At 39.6% G+C, this 25,652-nt stretch overlaps 2 protein-coding genes across 2 annotated transcripts; both read right to left on the bottom strand.

Moving 5' to 3' along the window:
* Positions 1–18,366: 18,366 nt before the first annotated feature.
* Positions 18,367–20,158, bottom strand: LOC143547951 (cytochrome P450 84A1-like). The gene is made up of 2 exons (XM_077039240.1): positions 19,188–20,158; positions 18,367–19,098 (listed from the first exon to the last, which is right to left on the bottom strand). The coding sequence occupies exons 1-2, from the start codon at positions 20,079–20,081 to the stop codon at positions 18,475–18,477; spliced, it is 1,518 nt and encodes a 505-aa protein (XP_076895355.1). The 5' UTR covers positions 20,082–20,158; the 3' UTR covers positions 18,367–18,474.
* A 2,426-nt stretch (positions 20,159–22,584) lies between these two features.
* Positions 22,585–24,302, bottom strand: LOC143547942 (uncharacterized). The gene has a single exon (XM_077039233.1). The coding sequence runs from the start codon at positions 23,909–23,911 to the stop codon at positions 22,637–22,639; it is 1,275 nt and encodes a 424-aa protein (XP_076895348.1). The 5' UTR covers positions 23,912–24,302; the 3' UTR covers positions 22,585–22,636.
* Between the last annotated feature and the right edge of the window lie 1,350 nt (positions 24,303–25,652).

Here is a 25,652-nt window from a genome sequence, read left to right as displayed (position 1 = left end):
GCGAGTAGATCAAGTCCTGCCTTATCTTGTTATCAATCTAAGCATCCAAACTAAGGTAGGAGTTATGTTTAAGTTATTTGAATCATAGCTTAGACTATCAATCGAGGCTATGGCCTTTAACCTTGATCGTATTTTACAAACATTCATTCACAATCGTGTTTTCATAAACGTTACTTCATGATGAAGTAATGTTAAACGAAAGATTTATTTTGACGGGCATGTAGTAACTGGAAGGGGGATATCACTAGTAGTAAGTTTCTTGCCTAAGGAAAAGTAATTCGTACAAATCCCAATCAACCGATGGACCCGTTTACTTACCTGGAGAAACTTACCAACGTGTTAGAACCTATTAAGCCAAAGCATGCTATATCAGACATCACATAAAACCAAGAATTTTCAATTACAATCAAAGATAAACGATTTCAAGGTTAAGCTTAGCAATCATAGCTTAATCAAGAAACACCATTCAAAAGCATTCATACAAACCTATTTATGTATAGGTTAATATCATTCACAGTCAATCAATCAAACAGTCAAGGTTTTCCAACACCGACGGTACAGGTGAATACGTTAACCTTTTATCAGTCAAAACATATTTATACTCAATGAGACAAACGGGTGTTTGTCTTAACGATTCAATCAATTGTCTACATGAGATCGAGTAATCTCTAAAACTTTATAATACAAAGTAGAAAATAAAGTCAACTCAGACCGAATACACATGTGTCTGGATCCAAACATAACCGTTCAGCCTAAATCATTCTAATGCTATGTGGTCGTGGGCTAATGGTTATAACTAGTCTCCTGGTAAGGGCTACGTGGCACGGGAACAATTGTGTGTGTAGGGCAGTGGTACATAGACCAGAAGTTGAAATGCTTCTGCTGAGCTTGTAGAGAAAACCACATTTGTATTGTAATGTCATTTAAAATGTTTTATTGAGTCATACGTGTTCACCAGCATATAGCTGACGTATTTTTCCAACCCATTTCAGGTAATTAAGCATAAGTATCATTAGCAAGGATTGGAGTCTTATAAAGATAGAAGCGCGTACCGGATGGCTCCATTTTTGATAAAATAATAATCCTTGTAATATGAACATATATTTTGTAAACTAATACTCGGGTGTTTAATTCCCGAGTAGATTTTCAATGTAAATTAATATTATATTCAAACCTAAAGTCTTCCGCTAAAATTAACCCATAAACTCTGATATATTTACAAAGCAAGTACCAACTTGTGGTCACACGCCTAGGCCCTAAGTCGGGATGTGACACCCTGACACGTTGTTAAAGCCTTGTTATCACACCGCATCACTCTTACCGCTCCCATTGAAGCCCAACAACCAACCTAATGAATTATAGTACGTAGTAGCAACATCTTTTTAAATGCATCTATACATACAAAATGTTCTTTAATACATAGTTGTATATATAATTCCAAATATATGAATATGTATGATCTGACAACCCAACTTGCAAATATGTTCAAGTGTCGACCGCATACTAATTGTACTGTAAAAGGCTGAACACGTATTATGAGCATAATATTCCAAATATATTTAAAATAATTAATCAAATAAATAAATACATTTATGAAATTAATCGATATTACCAGTCATCAATCCAGTTATTGTACGAATTTAGGACGTCTGCACGTGCTACATAGTCACCCAAGGAGGCTGGTGCCGATAAGTCAAAAATAGGGACTTAAGTCACAAAGTTGGTCAGCGCAATCTACCGGTTAACAAAATGTGTTTGTTTTCATTCATTCGAAATTGCAAATGATTTGTTTATATGTTAAAACTAATGGCGAAACTTAGAGTTTTATATAAGGGTTGAAAGTTTAGGGACTGCAAGTTCTTTCTATGCTTTGCCACTGGTTAAAACCATGTATGGTTTTTCGTATTTAATATAAAAGAGTCAATAATCAATATGTATATAGATACATCAAAATCAAACACATCTTTGTTTTTGATTTGAAGATAAGTCGAACACAAATAGATAAACGGTGTAACTTAAAACAACACAATAATTCGTTATGCTAGGTCTAAAATTAAAATCCGAAGTTTCTTGAAACTAAGTTAGCTAAAGTTTTTAACCTAGGTTAAGGATTTATCCAATAAGAAGGGAAACAATAGTTAAGTTTCTTAGTAAAGAAATTGCTTTAGGGTCTATTCGATATGAGTAATGGAATGAATGAGATAATGAAATAAACGAAAGAATAGAACGAACAAAGGAATGAAACGCATCATTACCATTCTATTTTCATGTTAGTTAACTAGTGGTGAATGGATCATTACTTTGTGTTGTTTGGTAGGCAATGAAAAGACAAAGGAATAAAATACAAATGACAAAATAGCCTGCATCAAAATAAATAGTATTCACCAACACAGAAAAATGGTAATGTCGGCGGTGATGTAGTGGTCAAGTGGTGGCGTTGAAAAAGTAAGATGAAAGAGGGAGTTTAATGAAAATAAAAGCAATGGGTGGGGATTGAATAGTTTTGAAGTGTTTAGAGAGATTAAAATTCCTTGTGTAATAGGTTGAATAACCAAACATACTCTTTTTTCATTTTCTTCAACACCACATATGTAGCCCAAGGGGCAAAGTTAAGTGGTAATTGTGGCTAATGGGCATTTTGGCTCAGCAATGCTAGTTAAAACAAACAAGACCGAACCGGGGGGGGGGGGGGGGGGGGGCTCGGCCCGAACCCCGCTAGGCCAGAAAGATTTTTGTTTTTTGATATATGTATTTTATGAAAAACTATATGTATATTTAATGTTTAAACTCAATTACATAACAACTAGCTTGGTCAAGTGGCAAATGAGTATGAGTCCCAACCAAAGTGTTGTGTGTTTAAGTCTCATATGAGACATGTTTACACCTATTTTTATACAAAAATTTTATACAACTCAAATCATAAGCAAGGAAGTTAATTTAAAAGTTAAATTGTTTAAACTCAACAAAATACTCTTTTACCTAAGACCCAAAATATTTTTCGCCTTCAATCCAAAATTGTATTTCAATTGTCGGAGCCGGCCCTGAAGATAAGTTGCCTTGGTCATTGTAGATAAAGCCTCCTAACATTCTAAAAAGGAACCGTGTTGATGCATTTTTGAATATGTCATTATCGATCTAGAGTATCAAATAGTAGAGGAAGACCCAATATGGTCCAATTAAGTCAAATGACCACATACTTTTGTTAGAAGTTTTGGGTATAAATGTGAATGAAAGTCTTAAATGTAAATGTGGTAAATGCTTGACCCGCATCGGTGTGAGAACAAAGTGAGTAGTTGTTATAGGGTAAAACCTTTATTTTAAGCTACAACATTGCTCAGGCAAGTGATCAAGCCCAACAAAACGCTGCTCTTCGAACCGGTGTACCTTAGAAACAGACCAAACAGACCGTGAATTTGTTTAAGTTCCTTTATTTAAAGGTTTAGGAGTCTAAACCTGAAACCCCACTTGGGGCATATTTTTGTCTAGTTTTTCTTTTTGGATGTGTTATTCATACATCCTCTCTCTCTTTAGAGAGGGTGTATATAATAGATAAAATGTATGTTAAAAGGGCATATAAATATCTAAAAGGGTGTGTGAAGACTGAATAACCGTTGCCTTTCTTTTTTCCATTGGGGCTTTTAATTTACTAGTAGTCGAATGCCACACGTGGTAGAATGGTTAATCTTGTTTTTATATTCATCAAATATTAGGTGTATCATAGAGAACCTATCCACGTATTGATGAGACACAAGGGTACGTTAGGTCCATAAAGAGATATTGTCTTCACCAAAAACCAGTTAACCACTCATTTTAGGACCACAAATTATGTCGTCATATCGGTACCATTAAATGTGCTAATTAGGGATGAGGACACAGGTAACGATACTGAACTTGTATAATACCGGTATCGAACCAGTATCAAAAAGGGTACCGTTTATTTGTACCATCAATATTTTTCGTTTTGAGATAGGGACGGTACGAGTATTAACTTTTTCTTTGGGTACCGTACCAAACTGATAAATTCCATACCGGTACCCATTTTTCTTAACATTTGGCACATGTTCGGTACCGTTTCCATCCCTATGTGCAACATTAAATAATTAACAAGGTGTACCTATATACGTATTTGCATGTAATATACAACCGTGAACACCTAAAGAAGAATTATTATGGAGTAGCCTTCAACCGGCCTCTAGTTATCTATAATTCAATAAACTCACTCAATTATTACTCTTTCACTCAATGAGCCATGATCGTTTTTTATTTGTTCTATGATCAGCGTTAGAATTAATATGATTATATCAATCAATCAATCAATCATGCCCAGTAAAATCCCACCGACAGCAAAGCTATAAGTAGGGTCTGGGGAGGGTGGGATGTAGGCACACCGTACCTCTATCCAAAGGGATAAAGAGGTGGCTTCCAGAGAGACCCTCGGCTCTAAGTACATGTGTATGAAGCAAAATAAAGGAAATCAAAGTTTAACAGTTATATAAAAACTACTATTAATTATAATAATATTAATAATAAGATCACAGTTTAACAGCTATATAAAAGCTAATAATAATTATAATAATAATAATAATATATGTAAGGGAAATACCATTATGGTATGTGACCTAAATAAGTTAAGTCTAAGCCCTAAGGTATTCAATTCTCTCTAAAAATCCTTAACTTTAATTCTACTTCTCCACGAATTCCTATCCTCAACCATGTCCTCGGAGAGGTTTAGGTCTATCAAATCATGCATAATCCTCTCATCCCAAGTCAATTTCGGTCGTCCTCTACCCCTCCTCCCCTCTATAGTAATGTTTTCTACGGATCTAACAGGATTCGTCGTCTGTCTTCTCTTTACATGTCCAAACCATCTCAATCTCCACTCTCTTATCTTGTCTGCTATGATTAATGATCTTCATTTAAACCAATATATTTATAAAAGGTGGTCCTTGTGGATGACATCTCCTTTAATTTAGCACCATGCATGGATTCATGGAAGTGAAGTATACAACTATTGAAGAGGTAGGTCCCAGCAGAGGCCAGTTGGACCCGCAAGACTCACCTTGAACAGGAACGTCGGCGCGGTTGGACCCGCAAGACTCACCTTAAACAGGGACGTCTGCGCAGTTGGACCCGCAAGACTCACCTCGAAGAGGGACGTCTGCGCAGTTGAACTCGCAAGACTCACCTTAAAGAGGGACGTCTGCGCAAAGACCAACTGGATCCGCAGGACCAACCATGCTCAGAGAGATGACGTCCTTACGCGCAGTACGCAAGCTGTTCCCGCAGGAAAAGCCTCCCAATGGTGACGTACTCCGCCTGTTCCCGCAGCTGCGGATACTAGCCATCAGGGAAGGCTACCCGCACTAACAGCAAGGCTACACGCACAAGGCACTAACTCTCAAATAATTCAGTAATGTCACCTGAAGAGGGAATAAGCAAGCCAGGAATACTCCCGCCCAAAGCCGGGAATTCTCCCGCCCAAATGAGCCAGTCCGTACGCTACTGGAGGACCTTTTGTACTATACCTGCCAAGGTATGGACAAAAGATCTGACCAAAGCTGCGACAGCTCACTGACAACAGTACGACGAGCAGCACGCTCTAGTACTTAATGTCACTATCAGCCGCTCCCTACTCACCAACCCTTGTCGTGGCACGTACATAGCCTGCAGTTGGTGGAAAAGGAATAGTACACAGCCGGCCATGTCACTATCAGCCGCTGCCTACCCACCAACCACCAGCACGGCACGTGCGTAGCCCACAGTTGGTAGAAAAGGAATATTATACAGCCGGCTGTACCTTCTTGGACACCTACCTTCGGCTATAAATACTCCAACACCTTGGAACGGTATCATCATCTTATATCTTATTATCATCTTATATCTTCATATATTATCTGATATCTGCTCTAGTCATTTATCTTAATATACACTTATATTCAAGAGCAATCTAGTCTGATTCTCACGCCGGAGGGTGGTCACAAGGAGATACCCCCCCCCCCTTCTCAGTGACGAGCTCACGGTGTCTGTTTTGCAAGTCATCAGAAGAACAACCATCTTTGCCGGACCTAACCCTCGTGGGAAACATCTACTTAACCCCCAGACTATCCGTAATCTGCCGGGGTCGATTAGTGTTTCTTCAACTATGCAACTGAAATATCAACATCATCATCATCATTATGGTGGTTGAGTATGTTGCCACACTAAACATGTTCTTTTTTTATTATGGTAATACCGTAATAGTGTTTGATCACATGTAAAAAGGTGGGTGAATTTAGAAATTGTAATGGACTAGCTAATAATGTATTTAGACAGGTTAAAATTAGAAGAAAATTAAATGTTTTTATTATTATTATTATTATTGTTAATTTGTGTGTGATTTTTCTACCAAGGATATAAATAATAGTTTATATTGAAACTGAATGTGAAACAACGTTATAATTGTTGACAAAAATATGCGGCTTAATAGTAGCTCCTATCTGGCTATCATATCTTGTCTGCTTTTGTCTTAATTTCTACCTTATTAAAAAGTCAAAAATAACTTCACAATGTATAGAAAAATGATTTAGTTATATATAAGATAAAATGCATATAATTAAGAGTATTATTCACTATTTTTTTTTCATGAGTTTTAATTGGATATATTAGCAATTATTTGCAGAAATTATAATCAATAAATGTTAAAATGAATTAGCCACTTGATTAGCGTCCACAAACACTGGACGGAGTAGAGTCAGGCAACAAGTTAGGGCTTTAGGCTAACACTTAATTAGGCCTCCAAATTAAAAAAAAACATTAATTGGTAAAGTAAACTCGAAGTAATATATTGGTGTGGTGACATCACATGTTTGGCTGTTATTAAAGTATAGATTATTAGTTCAATCCTTGTAATACACAAATTTTTTTTTAAACAATTGTTATGAAAATGCCCCAAAATCTTGTTTCGATTTAGGCCTTCACATTCGTTGAGCCGGCCCTGAAGTCAGGTGAACCGGGATTAAGCTGATACAAGGTGAGAACACCGTCCTCGGTTTTTTCCCGCATAAAATTTTACTGATAGCCAGGGACTGCCTCAAGGTTTCTCCCGAATTAACATTTTTTTAGAGTGGATGATCAAATGACTAATTGACCGTTACAAGTTGAAAAAACCAAAAATCAACCTACGTTTTCATATATTACTACTCACTCAACTCTCTTCTCTTCACATTCAAAATTTTTTTCACAATAAATATACCTTCACACAATAAATACATTGAACCAGATAAATAATTTGTATATTTTTATTATTAAATTGTTGCATTTTTAAAATGACATTTTTGTATTGTAGTTTTATTGTTACTTTAAAAATAAAAATAAATGGGTTTATATTTTTATATTTTTAAAAATAAATTAAAACTCGCTACAAAATGAGATGACACCCTGCTGTTAAATTTGAGAAAAATGATAAGAAAATGTAAAAAAGGTAAAAAAGTTGATATGACACGCGTGATCAAACGAGAGGGCTCCTAGTGCTCTAGTTGTTGACAAAATTGACTATATATTCTAACTTTTTCCTGCATGTCGATGAAACTTGGGACTATATATATATATATATATATATATATATATATCGGGAAAATTTTTAAAATACCCATTTATAATTAGTGTTTCCAAATTTATTCCTCATAATTTAAATTTTTAATTTTATTTCTTTGGTATCTCGTCGCCGTCGACATGATAGCGAACACCGACGATGCGTTACCGAAACAAATATGATAACGACACGTGGCACAAGTTGGCCGAAATAGGTCGCCGCGACATGTTATATAACATGACGTCGGGGCCCTACGTTAGTGATAACATGACGCCGAGACCCAACGTTAGTGATAACGCTGAAACGACATGTTAGGTTATATAACATGACGCCGGGACCCTACGTTTGTGATAATGCATCGCTGCTACCCTACGTTAGCAACATAACGCATCGTCAACCCTATGTTATACAACGCATCGGTAACGCATCGTCGGTGTTCGTTATCATGTCGTCGGCGACGAGATAACAAAGGGATAAAATTGGAAACTTGAATTATGAGGAATAAACTTGAAAACACTAACTTTAAATGGGCTATCATCTTATATCTTCATATATTATCTGATATCTGCTCTAGTCATTTCTCTTAATATACACTCATATTCAAGAGCAATCTAGTCTGATTCTCACGCCGGAGGGTGGTCACAAGGAGGTACCCCCCCTTCTTAGTGACGAGCTCACGGTGTTTGTTTTGCAGGTCATCAGAAGAACAACTATCTTTGCCGGACCTAACCCTCGTGGGAAACATCTACTTAACCCCCAGACTATCCGTAATCTGCCGGAGTCGATTAGTGTTTCTTCATTGGCGCCATCCGTGCATAAAAGCTAGAACTTATTCTTTTTCAGTTTTTTCAAAACTTCTGGAAAGATGGTTAACGTTACTCCGGTCCCGAGGCCAGCGAGTGACCAAGAAACCCCGGTAATCACAACCCCAGCTACTGGGAGGAACACCGGCGAGTACACAAATTTTACGAACACTACCCCGGTTACTCAAGCCGGGGCAAGTGCAGTAAATTTTACGAACACTACCCCGGTTACCCAAGCCGGGGCAAGTGCAGTAAACAATCATCCCCTGGGATTCATTAATACCCAGGCGGAAAGACAACAGACGAGGCTCCCCCGCCAAACTCTTGATCAAGTTAAAGCGTAGGCGGAAGCACGTCAGAAGGAATTCCAAGTTGAGTTGGACGAACGCTTACGTTCACTCCAACAGGATGACGAATTCGGAAGCACTCGACAACAGCTCAACATGAGCAATGAGTGCGAGTCCTCGGACGATGATCGGGAGGAATCCGACAGTGACGCAAACCCTCGCCATAGGGCGAAAAGGAAGCGTAACGAAACGGACTTCCAACCGAGAAGGAATTTTGGAGAAACCTTCAAAAAAGGAACGCGGAGGGAAACCCACGTGACTTCTCCAAAACCTTTAGACCAACTGCTGCAAATGCGGGAACATCCAAGTTTGCAAGGGACATTGCGGAAGCAATCGCCCCGAAGAGTGCCAAGCAGATGCCCAACATCGGCACTTATGACGGTATATCCGACCCAGACGATCACTTGAACAGATTCATAACGGGGGCAACCGTCAGCAACTGGACGGAACCCACGTGGTGTTATATGTTCCAGATGACGCTGGTTGGAGCGGCTAGAGCGTGGTTTGATCGTCTACCGGTCCACCACATCTACGATTGGGCGGACTTCCAACACAAGTTTAGCCAACACTTCAGTCAACAGAGGAAATATACTGAAGAGCAGTGGACGATCCTCAACTGCGTTAGAGAGGAGGATGAATCTTTACTAGACTTCATCACTCGCTTTAACTCGAAAAAGCTGAGTCTGGGCACCATAAGCGAAGATCTTTTTCGCGCCGCTTTCATCCAGGGCGCCGAATACCCAGAGCTTATCCGCACGTTGACGGGTAAAGACGGCATGCCATCCACATGGGATGCCATCATGACGGCGGCCAAGCGCTTTGCCGAAACGGAGAAGCAACTGGGTAGGGATCTCCCCCAAAGTACAAACCTCTGCACGCAAGGGACTAGGGGAAACAACGTCCGGACCGCCCGGCAAAACAAAAAGGAGGAAGCTAGGCATTTGGCAGTCAAGGGTGAACTTTGACACCTCATCCAGCTCTCGCTCTTTAGTAGACGGAAGGGATAACACGCACCTATCAAGCCGATACACCCGGTGGACGCCGCTCACCAAAAGCGTCACGGAGATATTTGCCACTGAGAAACTCCCATGGCCAAAAGCTCCAACGGTCCGGCACCGACCTGACGCGGATCAGAGTAAATCTTGTGACTTCCACGGGACAAAGGGTTACACCACTGAGAAGTGTATATCTTTGAGGGATATTGTTGAAACATTCGTCAAGGATGGAAAACTTACACACCTTGTGGCATCAATCAAAAATGGAGGGAATAATGATAACCGATACAAAAGCAACGGACGAAAGCCCGTTGACATCAGCATCCACATGGTTCATAGTAACATCAGAGGAAGAAAAAGACGAATGACAGAACCATGCGCATGGAAGGAAGCTGAGGTGCGCTTCCCGCGAGTGCCAGGAGGACCCAGCAAAGAAGGCCCTATCGTCATCAAAAGCCAGCTGGGGCACTACATCACTTCCCGCACTCTTGTTGACAACGGCGCCTCGTCAACGGTTATGTACAGGCAGTTCTTCGACAAGCTAGACGACGAAGACAAGGAACGCCTAGAAACGGTCTACGCCTCGATGGAAGGGTTCGACGACAGCACAAACACCCTCCTGGGTATCCTATCTTTCCCCGCCATTCTCACGGACGGGAAACACTCCCGCACAGAAGACGTGGACTTTGTCGTAATGAGGAAGCCACACCACACATACGATATTCTCTTCGGGAGAGACGGGATGGCAAGATTCAACGTCGTGGTATCTTCAGTCCACGGCATGATGGGATGGCCAACAGCTAAGGGTGTAGCGAAGATCACCGGTATTCCCCAGGTATGCATCGCATCTGTCTCATCAACACCTAAACCAAAGATGGCTAAACCAACCATCACCGAACCAGAAGAATGGGCATTCAATGGCAAATACCCTGACCAGGCTGTTACCATTGGCCCAACAGTCACTGATCCTACGCGCACATTACTCAAACGCTTACTACAGAAAAACGCTGACATCTTCGCGTGGACACCAGCTGACATGACAGGTGTACCCCGAAGTAAAGCAGAGCATAAGCTCAAGTGTGACCCGGCTTTTACGCCTGTCATACAAAAGCGCAGAGTAATGGGGGCTGAACAAGCTAACGCGTGTAGAACCCAAGTCAAGGAACTCCTTGACGCGGGCATCGTACGCGTTAGCAGATATCAAACATGGGTTGCAAATCCCGTCATGGTACCGAAGTCTAACAAACAATGGCGCATGTGCATAGATTTCAAAGACTTGAACAAAGCATGCCCCAAAGATTGTTACCCGTTACCCGAAATTGATCTTAAGGTAGATTCGTTAGCACCGTTTCGCCTTAAATGCTTCCTTGATGCGTATAAGGGGTACCATCAAATCCACATGGCCGTGGACGATCAGGACAAAACCTCATTTCGGACGCCCGATGGCACATTCTGTTATCAAATGATGCCATTCGGACTTAAGAATGCCGGGTCCACATACCAATGCCAGATGGACAAAGAGTTTCACGCCCAAATTGGGAGGAACTTGGAAGTTTACATGGATGACTTGGTCATCAAAAGCCTTGACCCAGAAACGATGCTGAAAGACATCGAAGAAACTTTCAACACGCTCAGAAAGATAAACATGAAGCTCAACCCGAGCAAGTGTTCCTTTGGGATGGAAGAAGGGAAGTTCTTAGGAGTCATTGTTACTAAAGATGGCTTCAGAGCGAACCCTGAAAAGGTCGAAGCCATTATCAAAATGGAATCACCTACTACCATCAAGCAAGCTCAGACACTGAATGGACGCCTAGTCGCCCTTAACCGCTTTTTGGCAAACCATGCGGATCGGTCGTTCCCATTCGTGTCAACGCTGAGAAACTGTTTAAAGAAAACGCACTTCCGCTGGACACCAGAAGCGGAGGCAGATTTTCAGGAAATTCGGTCACGCTTGATCGAACTTCCAACGCTCACAGCACCAGAAGCGGCGGAGGAATTAATCATATACCTCTCCGCCACAGATAGAGCAACCGGGGCCGTCCTGCTAGTCGAGTGAAAAGGCATCCAGATGCCAATCTACTATGTTAGCCGTGTCCTAACAGACGTAGAAACCCGGTACTCTACCCTGGGAAAATTAGTCTTAGCACTTGTACAGGCTTCACGCAGGCTAAGACGATACTTCCAAGGTCACCCAATCACCATTCTCACAAACTTCAAACTCGCAAACGTTCTAGGCAAACCCGAATTGTCGGGACGCCTAGCCAAATGGGCAATAGAATTGGGAGAATACTCGATAAAGTACAAGCCGATGCCAGCCATAAAAGGCCAGGTCTTGGCCGACTTTATTGCAGAAGTCCCCGCTTCGCGGGAGAAAGAGTGCCAGGAGGAGGCTTAACCCTCTCCAGCACAGGACATCGATGATGTCTGGCGACTCTACACTGATGGAGCAGCCAGCAACGAGGACTCAGGCGCAGGGTTGAAACTAACCAACCCAGCAGGCCAAGAATACACTTACGCTATTCGACTGGATTTTCCAAGTACGAATAACGAAGCTGAGTATGAAGCATCTTGGCCGGGCTGAGAATTGCGCGGAAGATGGGAGTAAAGAACTTGGAAGCCCACGTGGATTCCATGTTAGTAGCCAACCAAATAAACGGGACATACACGGCCGTAAACAACACAATGGCCCTGTACCTCGCGTAAGCAAAAACCCTTATGCGCGATTTTAACGATTGTAAAGGCATACACGTCAAGCGTAGCGAAAACAAATCTGCGGATGCGTTAAGCAAGCTTGCATCATTGGCTTTCACCCACTTGGGAAAAGACATCCTCATTGAACTCCTGGGAGCACCCTCAGTCCCACACAAGGAAATCTGTGTCATCCAAACCGGCACAGAAACGTGGATGACACCAATAATAAATTACCTTGCGCCGGGTATACTACCAGAGTAAAAAACACTGGCAAGAAAACTACGTTGTAAAGCACTGAACTATCAACTCATCGATGACATCCTTTACAGACGTAACTTTCTTGGCCCACTCCTACGATGCGTAGACGACCAAGATGCTGGCTACCTCCTAAGGGAAGTACACGAGGGCATCTGTGGGATACACGCAGGTCCACGCGCTGTTGTAGCTAAGCTAAACAACGCGGGATATTTTTGGCCGGGGATGCATACGGATGCGCTGGCATACATCAGAAAGTGCAGGTCTTGCCAACTCTACGCGCCCAACACGCATCGCCCGAAGAATGAACTTGTTCCAGTCACCTCTTCATGGCCATTTCAAAAGTGGGCCATCGATGTGACGGGCCCATTTCCCACAGCAGCAGGGAACGTTCAGTATCTAGTGGTAGCCATCGACTACTTCACCAAGTGGATAGAAGCAAAACCATTAGCCCAAAAAACCGCAAAACATATCAAAAAATTTATTTGGGAATTTATTATTTGTTGTTTCGGACTTCCACAGAATTTGGTGAGCGATAACGGCACCAACTTTGCTGACAAGAAGCTACAACAGTGGCTGAAAGAACTTCAAATCACCCACACCTTTACCTCAGTGGCGCACCCACAGGGTAATGGTGAGGTGGAAAGAGCAAATAAGAGCATCGTCGACGGCATAAAGAAAAGACTCCTGGAACACAGATCCGGCTGGGTGGACGAAGTTCCACACGTCCTTTGGGCAAACAGAACAATGAAAAAGGCAAGCACGGGAGAAACCCCATTCAGCCTCACTTATGGCACTGAAGCCATGGTCCCGGTCGAAATTGGTCTACCCTCACCAAGGGTCATGATTCAACAAGAAGACAATAATGCAGAAAGACGGTTAGACCTCATGCTAACCGAAGAACGCAGAGACTTAGCCGCAGCGCATGAAGAGAATTACAAGCGACAAATGCAAAAGTACTACAACACGCGGGTAAAACTCTGCAACTTCAATGTAGGAGATTACATATTGCGTAACAACGAGGCTTCGAACCAAGAGCGCCCAGGAAAGCTGGCCCCGGTCTGGGAAGGTTTATACATTATCAAAGAAGTCTTGGGAAAGGGCGCATACCGGCTCGAAAGGCTCAATGGCACTCCCGTCCCAAGAACATGGAATGGAGCTCAATTACGCAAATGTTACATGTAGATCAATTCCAAACTTATAAAGAAACGGCCTGGAGCCACTTCTAATGGAAATGATTCTCCTTTATCACATTGTGTTGATCGCTTTACATTTATACTTATGGACTTTCCCGACGGATATGCCGGTATTCACCGCATAAATATGGAAAGAAGTCGTTGCGTGTGGAAGGCGGCAAAACCCGCATAAACACAAAAAACGGCAAAAGTTTCTAAGGAAAAGATGAGGAAAACCTTCACGCAGGTCAGTTATAGGTAAAGTTTGGTCATCCTACTAAATGAAAGTGACGGTCCTACCCGCACAACCATGATAGAGGAAACTGAACATTAACCTATTGACAACCGCGCGTCGAAAGGTTAACTTATTCAAAATACTGAGAAAATTGCTAAGTTAAACTAAAATATGCATGAGCAAGTCATATAACATTTATAACGCAAGTCAAAAAGATTCAAAAGTAAGCGGGACTATACCCCCTTACCTTGGCAACCAAGTAACTATAAGACAGGTGCGGGTACAGTGTCAAGGCAAAACCCTTCACATACTTAGCACCTGCAGGGAATTGAAGCCAAGAATACCTTGGCAACCAAGTAACTATAAGATAGGTGCGGGTACAGTGTCAAGGCAAAACCCTTCACATACTTAGCACCTGCAGGGAATTGAAGCCAACAATACCTTGGAAGTAAAGTAACTATATGACGAGTGCGGGTACAGTGTCAAGGCAAAACCCTTCACACACTTAGCACTCGCAGGGAATTGAAACCAAGAAGGATCTTCTGGGCCATGCTTGCGGAAACGGAAATAACATCCCCGCATAGCGGGAACGTTGAGAACTAGATTGTTTGAAGCTCCAAGATGGAATTGGTTGTTTAACATAATTGATCACTATGTTTAAAACTACCAAAACCTCATGGAGAATCTACACAAGTGGAACTCAACGCTCCTGACTTGCGAGGAGGTTACAGACCTACCCGCATCATACCCAAAGATCAAGCAGAAAAGTCGGGAATTTCTGCACGTGACATTAGGACTTCCGCGGGAAGAATCCCCATGGAAAACCTTAAAACTAAACCCTTTTCAAAACCCCTTGCTTAAGTCCAAAAGTTCACATCACTTATTAACAATTCATGAGAAGAACAATAGACTGGGGGGACTTGAAGAGGTAGGTCCCAGCAGAGACCAGTTGGACCCGCAAGACTCACCTTGAACAGGGACGTCTGCGCTGTTGGACCCGCAAGACTCACCTTAAACAGGGACGTCTGCGCAGTTGGACCCGCAAGACTCACCTCGAAGAGGGACGTCTGCGCAGTTGAACTCGCAAGACTCACCTTAAAGAGGGACGTCTGCGCAAAGACCAACTGGATCCGCAGGACCAACCATGCTCAGAGAGATGACGTCCTTACGCGCAGTACGCAAGCTGTTCCCGCAGGAAAAGCCTCCCAATGGTGACGTACTCCGCCTGTTCCCGCAGCTGCGGATACTAGCCATCAGGGAAGGCTACCCGCACTAACAGCAAGGCTACACGCACAAGGCACTAACTCTCAAATAATTCAGTAATGTCACCTGAAGAGGGAATGAGCAAGCCGGGTATACTCCCGCCCAAAGCCGGGAATTCTCCCGCCCAAATGAGCCAGTCCGTACGCTACTGGAGGACCTTTTGTACTATACCTGCCAAGGTATGGACAAAAGATCTGACCAAAGCTGCGACAGCTCACTGACAACAGTACGACGAGCAGCACGCTCTAGTACTTAATGTCACTATCAGCCGCTCCCTACTCACCAACCCTTGTCGTGGCACGTACATAGCCTGCAGTTGGTGGAAAAGGAATAGTACACAGCCGGCCATGTCACTATCAGCCGCTGCCTACCCACCAACCACCAGCACGGCACGTGCGTAGCCCACAGTTGGTAGAAAAGGAATATTATACAGCCGGCTGTACCTTCTTGGACACCTACCTTCGGCTATAAATACTCCAACACCTTGGAACGGTATCATCATCTTATATCTTATTATCATCTTATATCTTCATATATTATCTGATATCTGCTCTAGTCATTTCTCTTAATATACACTTATATTCAAGAGCAATCTAGTCTGATTCTCACGCCGGAGGGTGGTCACAAGGAGATACCCCCCCCCCCCCCTTCTCAGTGACGAGCTCACGGTGTCTGTTTTGCAAGTCATCAGAAGAACAACCATCTTTGCCGGACCTAACCCTCGTGGGAAACATCTACTTAACCCCCAGACTATCCGTAATCTGCCGGGGTCGATTAGTGTTTCTTCAACTATGCAACTGAAATATCAACATCATCATCATCATTATGGTGGTTGAGTATGTTGCCACACTAAACATGTTCTTTTTTTATTATGGTAATACCGTAATAGTGTTTGATCACATGTAAAAAGGTGGGTGAATTTAGAAATTGTAATGGACTAGCTAATAATGTATTTAGACAGGTTAAAATTAGAAGAAAATTAAATGTTTTTATTATTATTATTATTATTATTATTAATTTGTGTGTGATTTTTCTACCAAGGATATAAATAATAGTTTATATTGAAACTGAATGTGAAACAACGTTATAATTGTTGACAAAAATATGCGGCTTAATAGTAGCTCCTATCTGGCTATCATATCTTGTCTGCTTTTGTCTTTAATTTCTACCTTATTAAAAAGTCAAAAATAACTTCACAATGTATAGAAAAATGATTTAGTTATATATAAGATAAAATGCATATATTTAAGAGTATTATTCACTTTTTTTTTCATGAGTTTTAATTGGATATATTAGCAATTATTTGCAGAAATTATAATCAATAAATGTTAAAATGAATTAGCCACTTGATTAGCGTCCACAAACACTGGACGGAGTAGAGTCAGGCAACAAGTTAGGGCTTTAGGCTAACACTTAATTAGGCCTCCAAATTAAAAAAAAAATTTAATTGGTAAAGTAAACTCGAAGTAATATATTGGTGTGGTGACATCACATGTTTGGCTGTTATTAAAGTATAGATTATTAGTTCAATCCTTGTAATAAACAAAATTTTTTTTAAACAATTGTTATGAAAATGCCCCAAAATCTTGTTTCGATTTAGGCCTTCACATTCGTTGAGCCGGCCCTGAAGTCAGGTGAACCGGGATTAAGCTGATACAAGGTGAGAACACCGTCCTCGGTTTTTTCCCGCATAAAATTTCACTGATAGCCAGGGACTGCCTCAAGGTTTCTCCCGAATTAACATTTTTTTAGAGTGGATGATCAAATGACTAATTGACCGTTACAAGTTGAAAAAACCAAAAATCAACCTACGTTTTCATATATTACTACTCACTCAACTCTCTTCTCTTCACATTCAAAATTTTTTTCACAATAAATATACCTTCACACAATAAATACATTGAACCAGATAAATAATTTGTATATTTTTATTATTAAATTGTTGCATTTTTAAAATGACATTTTTGTATTGTAGTTTTATTGTTACTTTAAAAATAAAAATAAATGGGTTTATATTTTTATATTTTTAGAAATAAATTAAAACTCGCTACAAAATGAGATGACACCCTGCTGTTAAATTTGAGAAAAATGATAAGAAAATGTAAAAAAGGTAAAAAAGTTGATATGACACGCGTGATCAAACGAGAGGGCTCCTAGTGCTCTAGTTGATTGACAAAATTGACTATATATTCTAACTTTTTCCTGCATGTCGATGAAACTTGGGACTATATATATATATATATCGGGAAAATTTTTAAAATACCCATTTATAATTAGTGTTTCCAAATTTATTCCTCATAATTTAAATTTTTAATTTTATTTCTTTGGTATCTCGTCGCCGTCGACATGATAACGAACACCGACGATGCGTTACCGAAACAAATATGATAACGACACGTGGCACAAGTTGGCCGGAATAGGCCGCCGCGACATGTTATATAACATGACGTCGGGGCCCTACGTTAGTGATAATATGACGCCGAGACCCAACGTTAGTGATAACGCTGAAACGACATGTTAGGTTATATAACATGACGCCGGGACCCTACGTTTGTGATAATGCATCGCTGCTACCTACGTTAGCAACATAACGCATCGTCAACCCTTTGTTATACAACGCATCGGTAACGCATCGTCGGTGTTCGTTATCATGTCGTCGGCGACGAGATAACAAAGGGATAAAATTGGAAACTTGAATTATGAGGAATAAACTTGAAAACACTAACTTTAAATGGGCTATTTTAGGAATTTTCCCATATATATTTTATAAGCCATTGGTTAGAGAAGCATTAATCTGAGCCCTTGTATAAACATACCGAACTCAATAACTTTTTATAGTCATATATTGAATAAAGTGCATATACTATAATTAGTTAGGCAATGCCACAAAATAGTCTCTGAGTCTAAACCTGCCGAACTGTTAGCCCAAACACCATAATACGTTAACATTTGTGCACATTTTAATGATTAAAAGATGGATCATAATTCATTAAGCATGCATGCATTAATGTTTGTTATGAAATAAATTGTGCACAAGAAAATCTGGATTTGTTGCTTGTTATGTACTCTTACTGTTCGGTACAGATTTTACAAAATAAGATCTTACAAGGAAAAGAAATATAAATTACTTAAAAGACAAATCAGTACAAGGGACATAATAATCGTGGTGTCGGGACCGCAACAAGTCGAGTCGCCTTGGGTGCGGTAAGTCCATACACATCACTCATGTCGATTTCACTTGGTTTCATTCCGTCGGGTAACTCCCATGTGAAACAATGAAGAAGGTGGACCAGAGCCATCTCCATCGCGTATAACCCGAGTTGCATCCCTGGACACGACCTTCGGCCTGACCCGAAAGGCAAAAACTCATAACTACTTCCTTTAAAATCCGGAGCGCCATCTTTTAGAAAGCGAGACGGGTTGAAAGTATTAGGGTCTTCCCAAGAGTTCTTATCGCGGTTGATAGCGTATACGTTGACCATCACACGCGTCCCTTTCGGGATGTGGTAGCCCGCAACCTTTGTGTCTTCGGATGATTTGTGGAGGGTGACCGGGATAGGAGGGTGGAGACGAAGCGTCTCTTTTACGACACATTTGAAGTATGTTAACTTCTCAAAGTCGGATTCTTCGACCCGACGGTCAAGACCGACAACGTCGGTCAACTCTTGTTGCACGCGCTTTAGCGTGTCAGGTGTATGCATCAACTCGGTCAACGCCCACTCTATGGCAGATGCCACTGTCTCTGTACCACCAAACATTACGTCCTATAAAAAAGTTAAGTTAACTGTGAGATCATATTCTTTTTACCTTGGGTGAATATTAAAGCAACAGTAAGGTTGTTGTCATTACTTACCATAATTATAGCTTTGATATTATCTCGGGTAAGCTTAATGGCATTTTGCGAGTCCTCGGCCTCGTTGGCTTTTCCTTCCTCGCTATAAAACGCCAACATCTCATCAACCATATCGCTATCAACATCTTCACCAGTTTTCTTTCCCTTGCTCAAATGTTCGTCGATGATCTTATCAATAAAACGGTCCAATGCAGCTCGGGCCGCAGGTAAACGAGTATTCAACCCGGCCGGGTCAATAAACCCGAGCCAAGGAATGAAGTCAGCCAAGTTGAATGCACCAAAAAGCTTAGTGTATTCTTGTAGGATTTTAATAAATTCCTCTTTACCTTCATGAGATATGGACCCAAAAGCCGCCCGGTAAATAATATCATGGGTGAGCCCAAACACAAGCTCACCCAAGTTTACCGGGGTACTAGTATTTATGGCAGTGGACTTCACCATGGAGTCCACCTCATCACGGACAGAATCCCATGATTCTGCCCGTCTACGACTAAACAACTTCATGACACTCAACTTCCGCATCTGTCTCCAAAAAGGACTATAGTCCGAAAAGGCCATATCCACTCGGTTATACGTTAAATAAGTGATGGCAATAGTGGCGGGACGGTTGGCAAATATATGATCTTGAACTTGAAGTATTTGACGTGCCATCTCGGGCGATGACACCGCCACGGTGTGGCTAAAACCCATTTTGAGATGGAGAATGCCACCGTATTTTTCAGCCAACTTGGCTAAACCACGGTGGGTGAGTTGGTCCATCATCAGCATGTTGCCGATGATGGGCCACCCCATTGGCCCAGGGGGAAATGGTTTCCGACGGAGCCAGAATAAAAAGAAGGCAGTCAAGAGACAGATCGTGACATAAAATAATATAGGGATTTGTATAGAATCCATTATTGAATGAAGTTTGTAGATATGAGATAAGTTGCAACTTGTTATATGTTGCTGCCTAGAGTGTGATAATAAGGTGCTATATATATACAAGTTATATACAAGTTGAGTGGGCACACCGGGTTTGAAAGGCTTTGGTTATAATCCTTTTATTTGTAATATTATTCTTGAAACGATATATTTTGACTAGTTCATATTAATTCCTTGAAAACTGAAGTAGGGTGTTATCAATTTATTTGACTTACCGTATACAAATTTTTCATTTTTATTTTTAGAAATAAGATGAATAATAATATCTTCACCCACTTTTAGAGCTTTCTAGCTTTTTCGATAAATAAATCGTCGGCTAGCATAACTAAATTACTAAACTAAGGAGATCGATGTGATTTGTACAACATTTTACACCATCTAATTTTTTACTTTTATCTAGTAGATGATGGGGCATGTCTCACTAAACTATATTAAAGTGGATAACTGTGTTACCGAAGTAACGGGTTATTGTTTCATGTATAGGGCTTTCACTCCACTAAATGTGTTATACACTTCTATATATTAATTAAATAATGACTTGAGCGTTAAAGGGGGACCGTAGTCTAGTTATAACGAGTTTTCTTTATGTTGTGGTTTTAAAACAGGGCCATGAAGGGTTAGAACCGACTTGCATAGTTCCGAAGCCTGAACTCATCAACCGACGCTTCAACAATATTATATCAAAAATTTATTCTAATATTACATGTTGGATGTACTTCCCTCTCAAACACAAGATGGTGTCGGGTTGGGTCGAGTGGGTCGGTTTTGAGTTATGGAATTAAGTCAATCAATGAAATTAAGGGATGAATTAAAAGATTTGTATTTGATTTATGATAGCTAATTAGATTATTAGTAGATAACATGTGGGTTTCATTTATTGTTTAATTAGAAGTTTGAGTTCATCTCTAATTGTACCGAGTCATGATCTATATAACTTAATCAAAGTTGTGATTATGATTATGAGATTGTAATATGATTTAGAGTTATACTATTCTGGTTGATAATATTGAGTTATATAATCAAATTCATCATGTGTTATTCATTTTGATTGTCAATTGGGACTTGATTATATTATAAATTGTTATTATTCAATATAATCGGTGCTATCTCATATTATTAAGTTGATATCACTAGTAAGTTTTAAGTTCTAAGATGATCATACAATCAACAAAAGTTTGAATATATATGGGTTCAAAGTCGGCTAAATCTAAAGTTGTTTTTATTGACGATATATTAATAACTATTATTAGAGATATATAAATAAACTAGACAGGTATCCGCACGATGCAGCGGGTGTTTGAACATGTTAATCACGTACAAATATAAGTGTTTATGGTTCAGTTAAAACCTGGAAATCGTTTAAATCGGTCATTGGTTTGACTTCTTTTTTCTTTTCTTTTTTTACTTTCAGTTTGTTGGTCGTTTTCAAAATTTTCAAAACGTAGTGAACGGTTGGTTCGCGGTTTATATCATCAACCGGCCATATGAAACCAGAAAAGACTGTAAATTAACCTAATTGCAATATGATTCCTTTTGTAATATTTGTTTTTATTATTTCATATCCTAGATCTTCCATTAATATTTACCATTTATGTGGTTAAAATTATCATTTTTATTTATGATCATCTCAAGTATCATATTATGTTGGTTTTTAGTTAAAATTGACGGTACATTTAAATTATTAATTATTTTAAACTAAATTTATTATTAAAGAAACGGTGTTTAGTATTTCACTTTCCACCCACGTAAAAGAGGCGACAGACAGGTGTAGGTGTACGTTACACGTGTTGCTGTTAAAGATGAAGTACAACAAAAGCAGTTAAATGTCTAACATGTAAAGCATTATATACAACAATATAAACCATGTGTACAACTTATAATGCACGATTTTGATGAAGATAGTTGTAAATTAATATATATATATATATATATTAATATGAAGAAATTTAAATCTTATGATACGACATGCTCGTTTGTATGTAGAAGGAATTGAAAATTGAAGTAATTTCGATGAAAACTCATATTCATAGGAATTCAAGAATCCTTCATTTTCAATAGGAAAGTTCAAAAAAAAATGTTTGAATGTTCAACTTGATAGAGGTTTAACGAGTTTCAAGTGGCAATGAGTTTTGGGTCAAAACAGTTTTAACGGAACATGTTTTGAGCTGAGTCGGGTTCAGGTCTTTACCACCTAGTCAAGGACATTTAGTTACAACATTAATCAACATATCTATAATGCTTGTACTCCTAAACTACTTCAATAGAAGATCTACCATAAGTCCATAATGTCAATTTTGAACCCTAGTCTTCACTTTTAAAGACAATAGTTTTTAGGAAAACATTTAGTTACACAATTAACCCATAACTTATCACTTGTAAATGTTTGGCCCAAACGTGTTACTTTTGACGGACAAATGAGTTAACTTTACATATATAGTTTCTCACTAAAAAGATATATTATAAAAAAATATAAATTCGAATTACACACCACACAAATATAAATTTTTACCACTCTACAAAAATTAACCTCACGGAATAACCGGAGTAAAACTAAAACTCTTACACTCCATCAAACTCTTCTGCACCCCGCCACCACAAAATAAAAAACTCTGAGGACACTCATACAAACAATTATCCCCTAACCGGATCGTCACACCCGACCCGGACTTCAACCGCAACAACGGACCCGGTATCAACCCGAACAAATAATTCCCACCCAACAATAACCTCTCAAACGGGCCCACACCCCACTCACCCTCCGTCACCGCCGTCACCGCCTTCACCGCATACTGCATCGGAATCACGCCGGAAAACTTATTATTCTCCAAACTCAAAGCCGATAGCTTTGGCATCCAACCCATGAACCCGGGTAAAAACCCATTAATATTATTGTTACTTAAATCAACTGCTATCAGCTCGCTGTTGTTAATATTATTCACCGGAATTTGAACCTGTTGAAGCTGGTTGTGTGATAGTGTTAATTGTTGTAATGATGGGTGTGTGAAAAGCTCCGGCGGGATTGAACCGGTGAGATTGTTGTAGCTTAAGTCTAGTACTTGAAGATAAACGGAATCTTTTACTAAACTCGCCGGAATATTCCCTTGTAGTGAGTTGTTTCTCATCGTCAGTTCGATTAAGTTGGCCGGAAATGATATTAAGTTGCCGGAGATTAAATTGTTGCTGACGTCAAGAAAGTTTAATGTACTGAGTTGACTCAACTCGGGTAACTCGCCACTGAGTTGGTTTTGTTGAAGCTCGAGTCTTTTTAAGTTTTTTAATTTGTTAAGGGTATATGGAATGGGCCCACTGAGATTATTATTGTCGAGTAGAAGTTCTTCGAGTGAGTTAGGTAAGGACCCGATTGACTCGATTGACCCGGTGAGCGAGTTGGTTGACACACTGAGTCGACTCATACGAGTTAGTTTTGAGAACGAGTTGGGAATCGGACCGGTGAAGTAGTTGTTTGTTAAGTCTAGTGTTTGGAGGTAAGGGAGGTTCCATGAACTAGAATTGAGTGGACCGGTGTAGCCGGCTTGGTCGAGTGTGATTTCGGTTATTCTGGCAATGTGGGATATTGTTTGGTCGCATCGGATGCCACAAGTGAATTTATCGGTTGAGAGGGAGTCGCATGGGTCGGATGTGAAGTCCCATGAGGATAGGCAAGAGCCCGGGCTGATTGATTCCGAAACGACACCGTTTCGGAATTGTTTTAGGGATTGTATGTCTTCCCAATGTGTGATAGAATAGGCATGAAAAATGAGTTGAGTGAAAATGATGAAAAAATGGAAATTGAATAGATTCATTTTTTTGAATTTGGGAGTGAATCTTGGAAGTGAATTTTAAATGGAAGTGAGTGAGTGAGTGAGTGAGTGAGTGAGTGTGAGTGAGTGGGTGTTTTATGATTTGGGCAGTGTGTGGTTGTCAGAGGCTCCATTGGGTTCTTTAATATCTTTTGTACAGAAATGGGTTGATGAATTTTAATTATTTTTAGCAAGGTGATGAAATGAAATGATGTGATACAAACTTTGGATCCTAAAGTTTTAAGTGTTTAATGTTTTTGTATCTAGTACAATGTTGTTTTAACATGTCCTTTGAAAGAGGAGAAATTGGTTGGGTTTTAATTGGGATGGTACATTTTGTATAAATGTTGTGGATTACTAAGGACAAAAAGTTAAAAGGATTTCAAGGTTGGATTGGTGTTAGATTTTGTAGAGCTAAATATGAGAGGCCCAATTAATGTTTTCTTATTTGTTTTGTCTTTTTAAGTATACATTAAACCTATGGGACCAACTTCTTGTTTTACCTTTATGATAAAAGTTCACATATATAATCCAACTGCTAGCAAAATAGAAAGTGATCTTGTCATTAAATTTTGTTTATATAATTGAACTCAATAAAAACTTCAAAGCAGCTTACTTAAGTTATGCATAGGACCGTTGTATGGTCAATGGTGGAGTGCTTTATAATCCATCCGGTTCCACCATATCTTGTTAATCCAAGTACACAACCCTCTACATCATCTTTTCATATTTATAAACCAAAAAAAGTTGTAGCTACAAATCAAGCTAATCGTGATATGTCTAGACCGGTTCGTAAAAACTTAAATTAAGTCAAGTTTTTTAAATGCAAATGAATCTATGCTGCAGCTCAACCAAAAAGCTCAAACATGAGCTTCATAAACCAAGTATTACTAGACCGCGGTTATAAACAAGTCTATTACTAAGTAAAATGGCAGTTTTATTTAATATAATGTAATATTTTATAGAATGATAAAGATAATAATATTTGATTAGTATGAGAATAAATAAATATATAAAAAATATAATTATATTATTATAAATAAAAGTAAAAGTGACTATAAAATAAACCGTGTCAAATAAAATGGATTTAGATCTTGAAAACTAGTAATTACATTGAAACATATTTTAAAAATATTTTGAAGTTATAATATTACTATGCAAGACTTAATCTTTTAAAAACTAAGTTTGACGATTTCTTTTGTTAAAGTATGGTGCATTTGAGATATTTAATCATTTAGGGGGGCTGACTTTTCTCTTTAATAGCAAATAGGGTAATAGTATTTGATAATGGCGAATAAGGGTTTGTGTATAGGTGTGTAAGAGATGGTCAGAGAAGATTGTCAGATCAGAAACCTTAATTTCAATTGATAGACAAATAAGCTTAATCTGATTTGATAGTGGCACATAAGCTTAATCTCGTTTGATGGTGACGAAAAAGAGTGATATGACAAGAGCTCACGTGACTAGATGTTATTTATACAGTTTCTCATCATACCTTCTCAACCTACATACACCACCACCTCCAAAATTCTATGATTGATATAAAGCGTAACCAGCTTATGATTATTTTTTAAAAGCAACAAATTGTTGGCTAAAGGACTGGAACTAAAACGTCATGCCATTTTGTAATGTGAATGAAAACAAATTATATGGATAGTGATCATAGAGGTTTTGAGATGAAGTTATTTTTCTCTTTTTGGAGAAATGATTATCTGGGTATCTACATGGCAAGATATGAACGTGA

Source organism: Bidens hawaiensis, unplaced genomic scaffold (genome assembly GCF_021521415.1).
Source record: "Bidens hawaiensis isolate Kalapana, Puna unplaced genomic scaffold, B.hawaiensis_p1.1 tig00014897_1, whole genome shotgun sequence".
In the NCBI taxonomy this organism is placed as follows: Eukaryota; Viridiplantae; Streptophyta; class Magnoliopsida; order Asterales; family Asteraceae; genus Bidens; species Bidens hawaiensis.
Note: the sequence above shows the minus strand (reverse complement) of the source record. Positions and strands in the feature narration are given on the sequence as shown.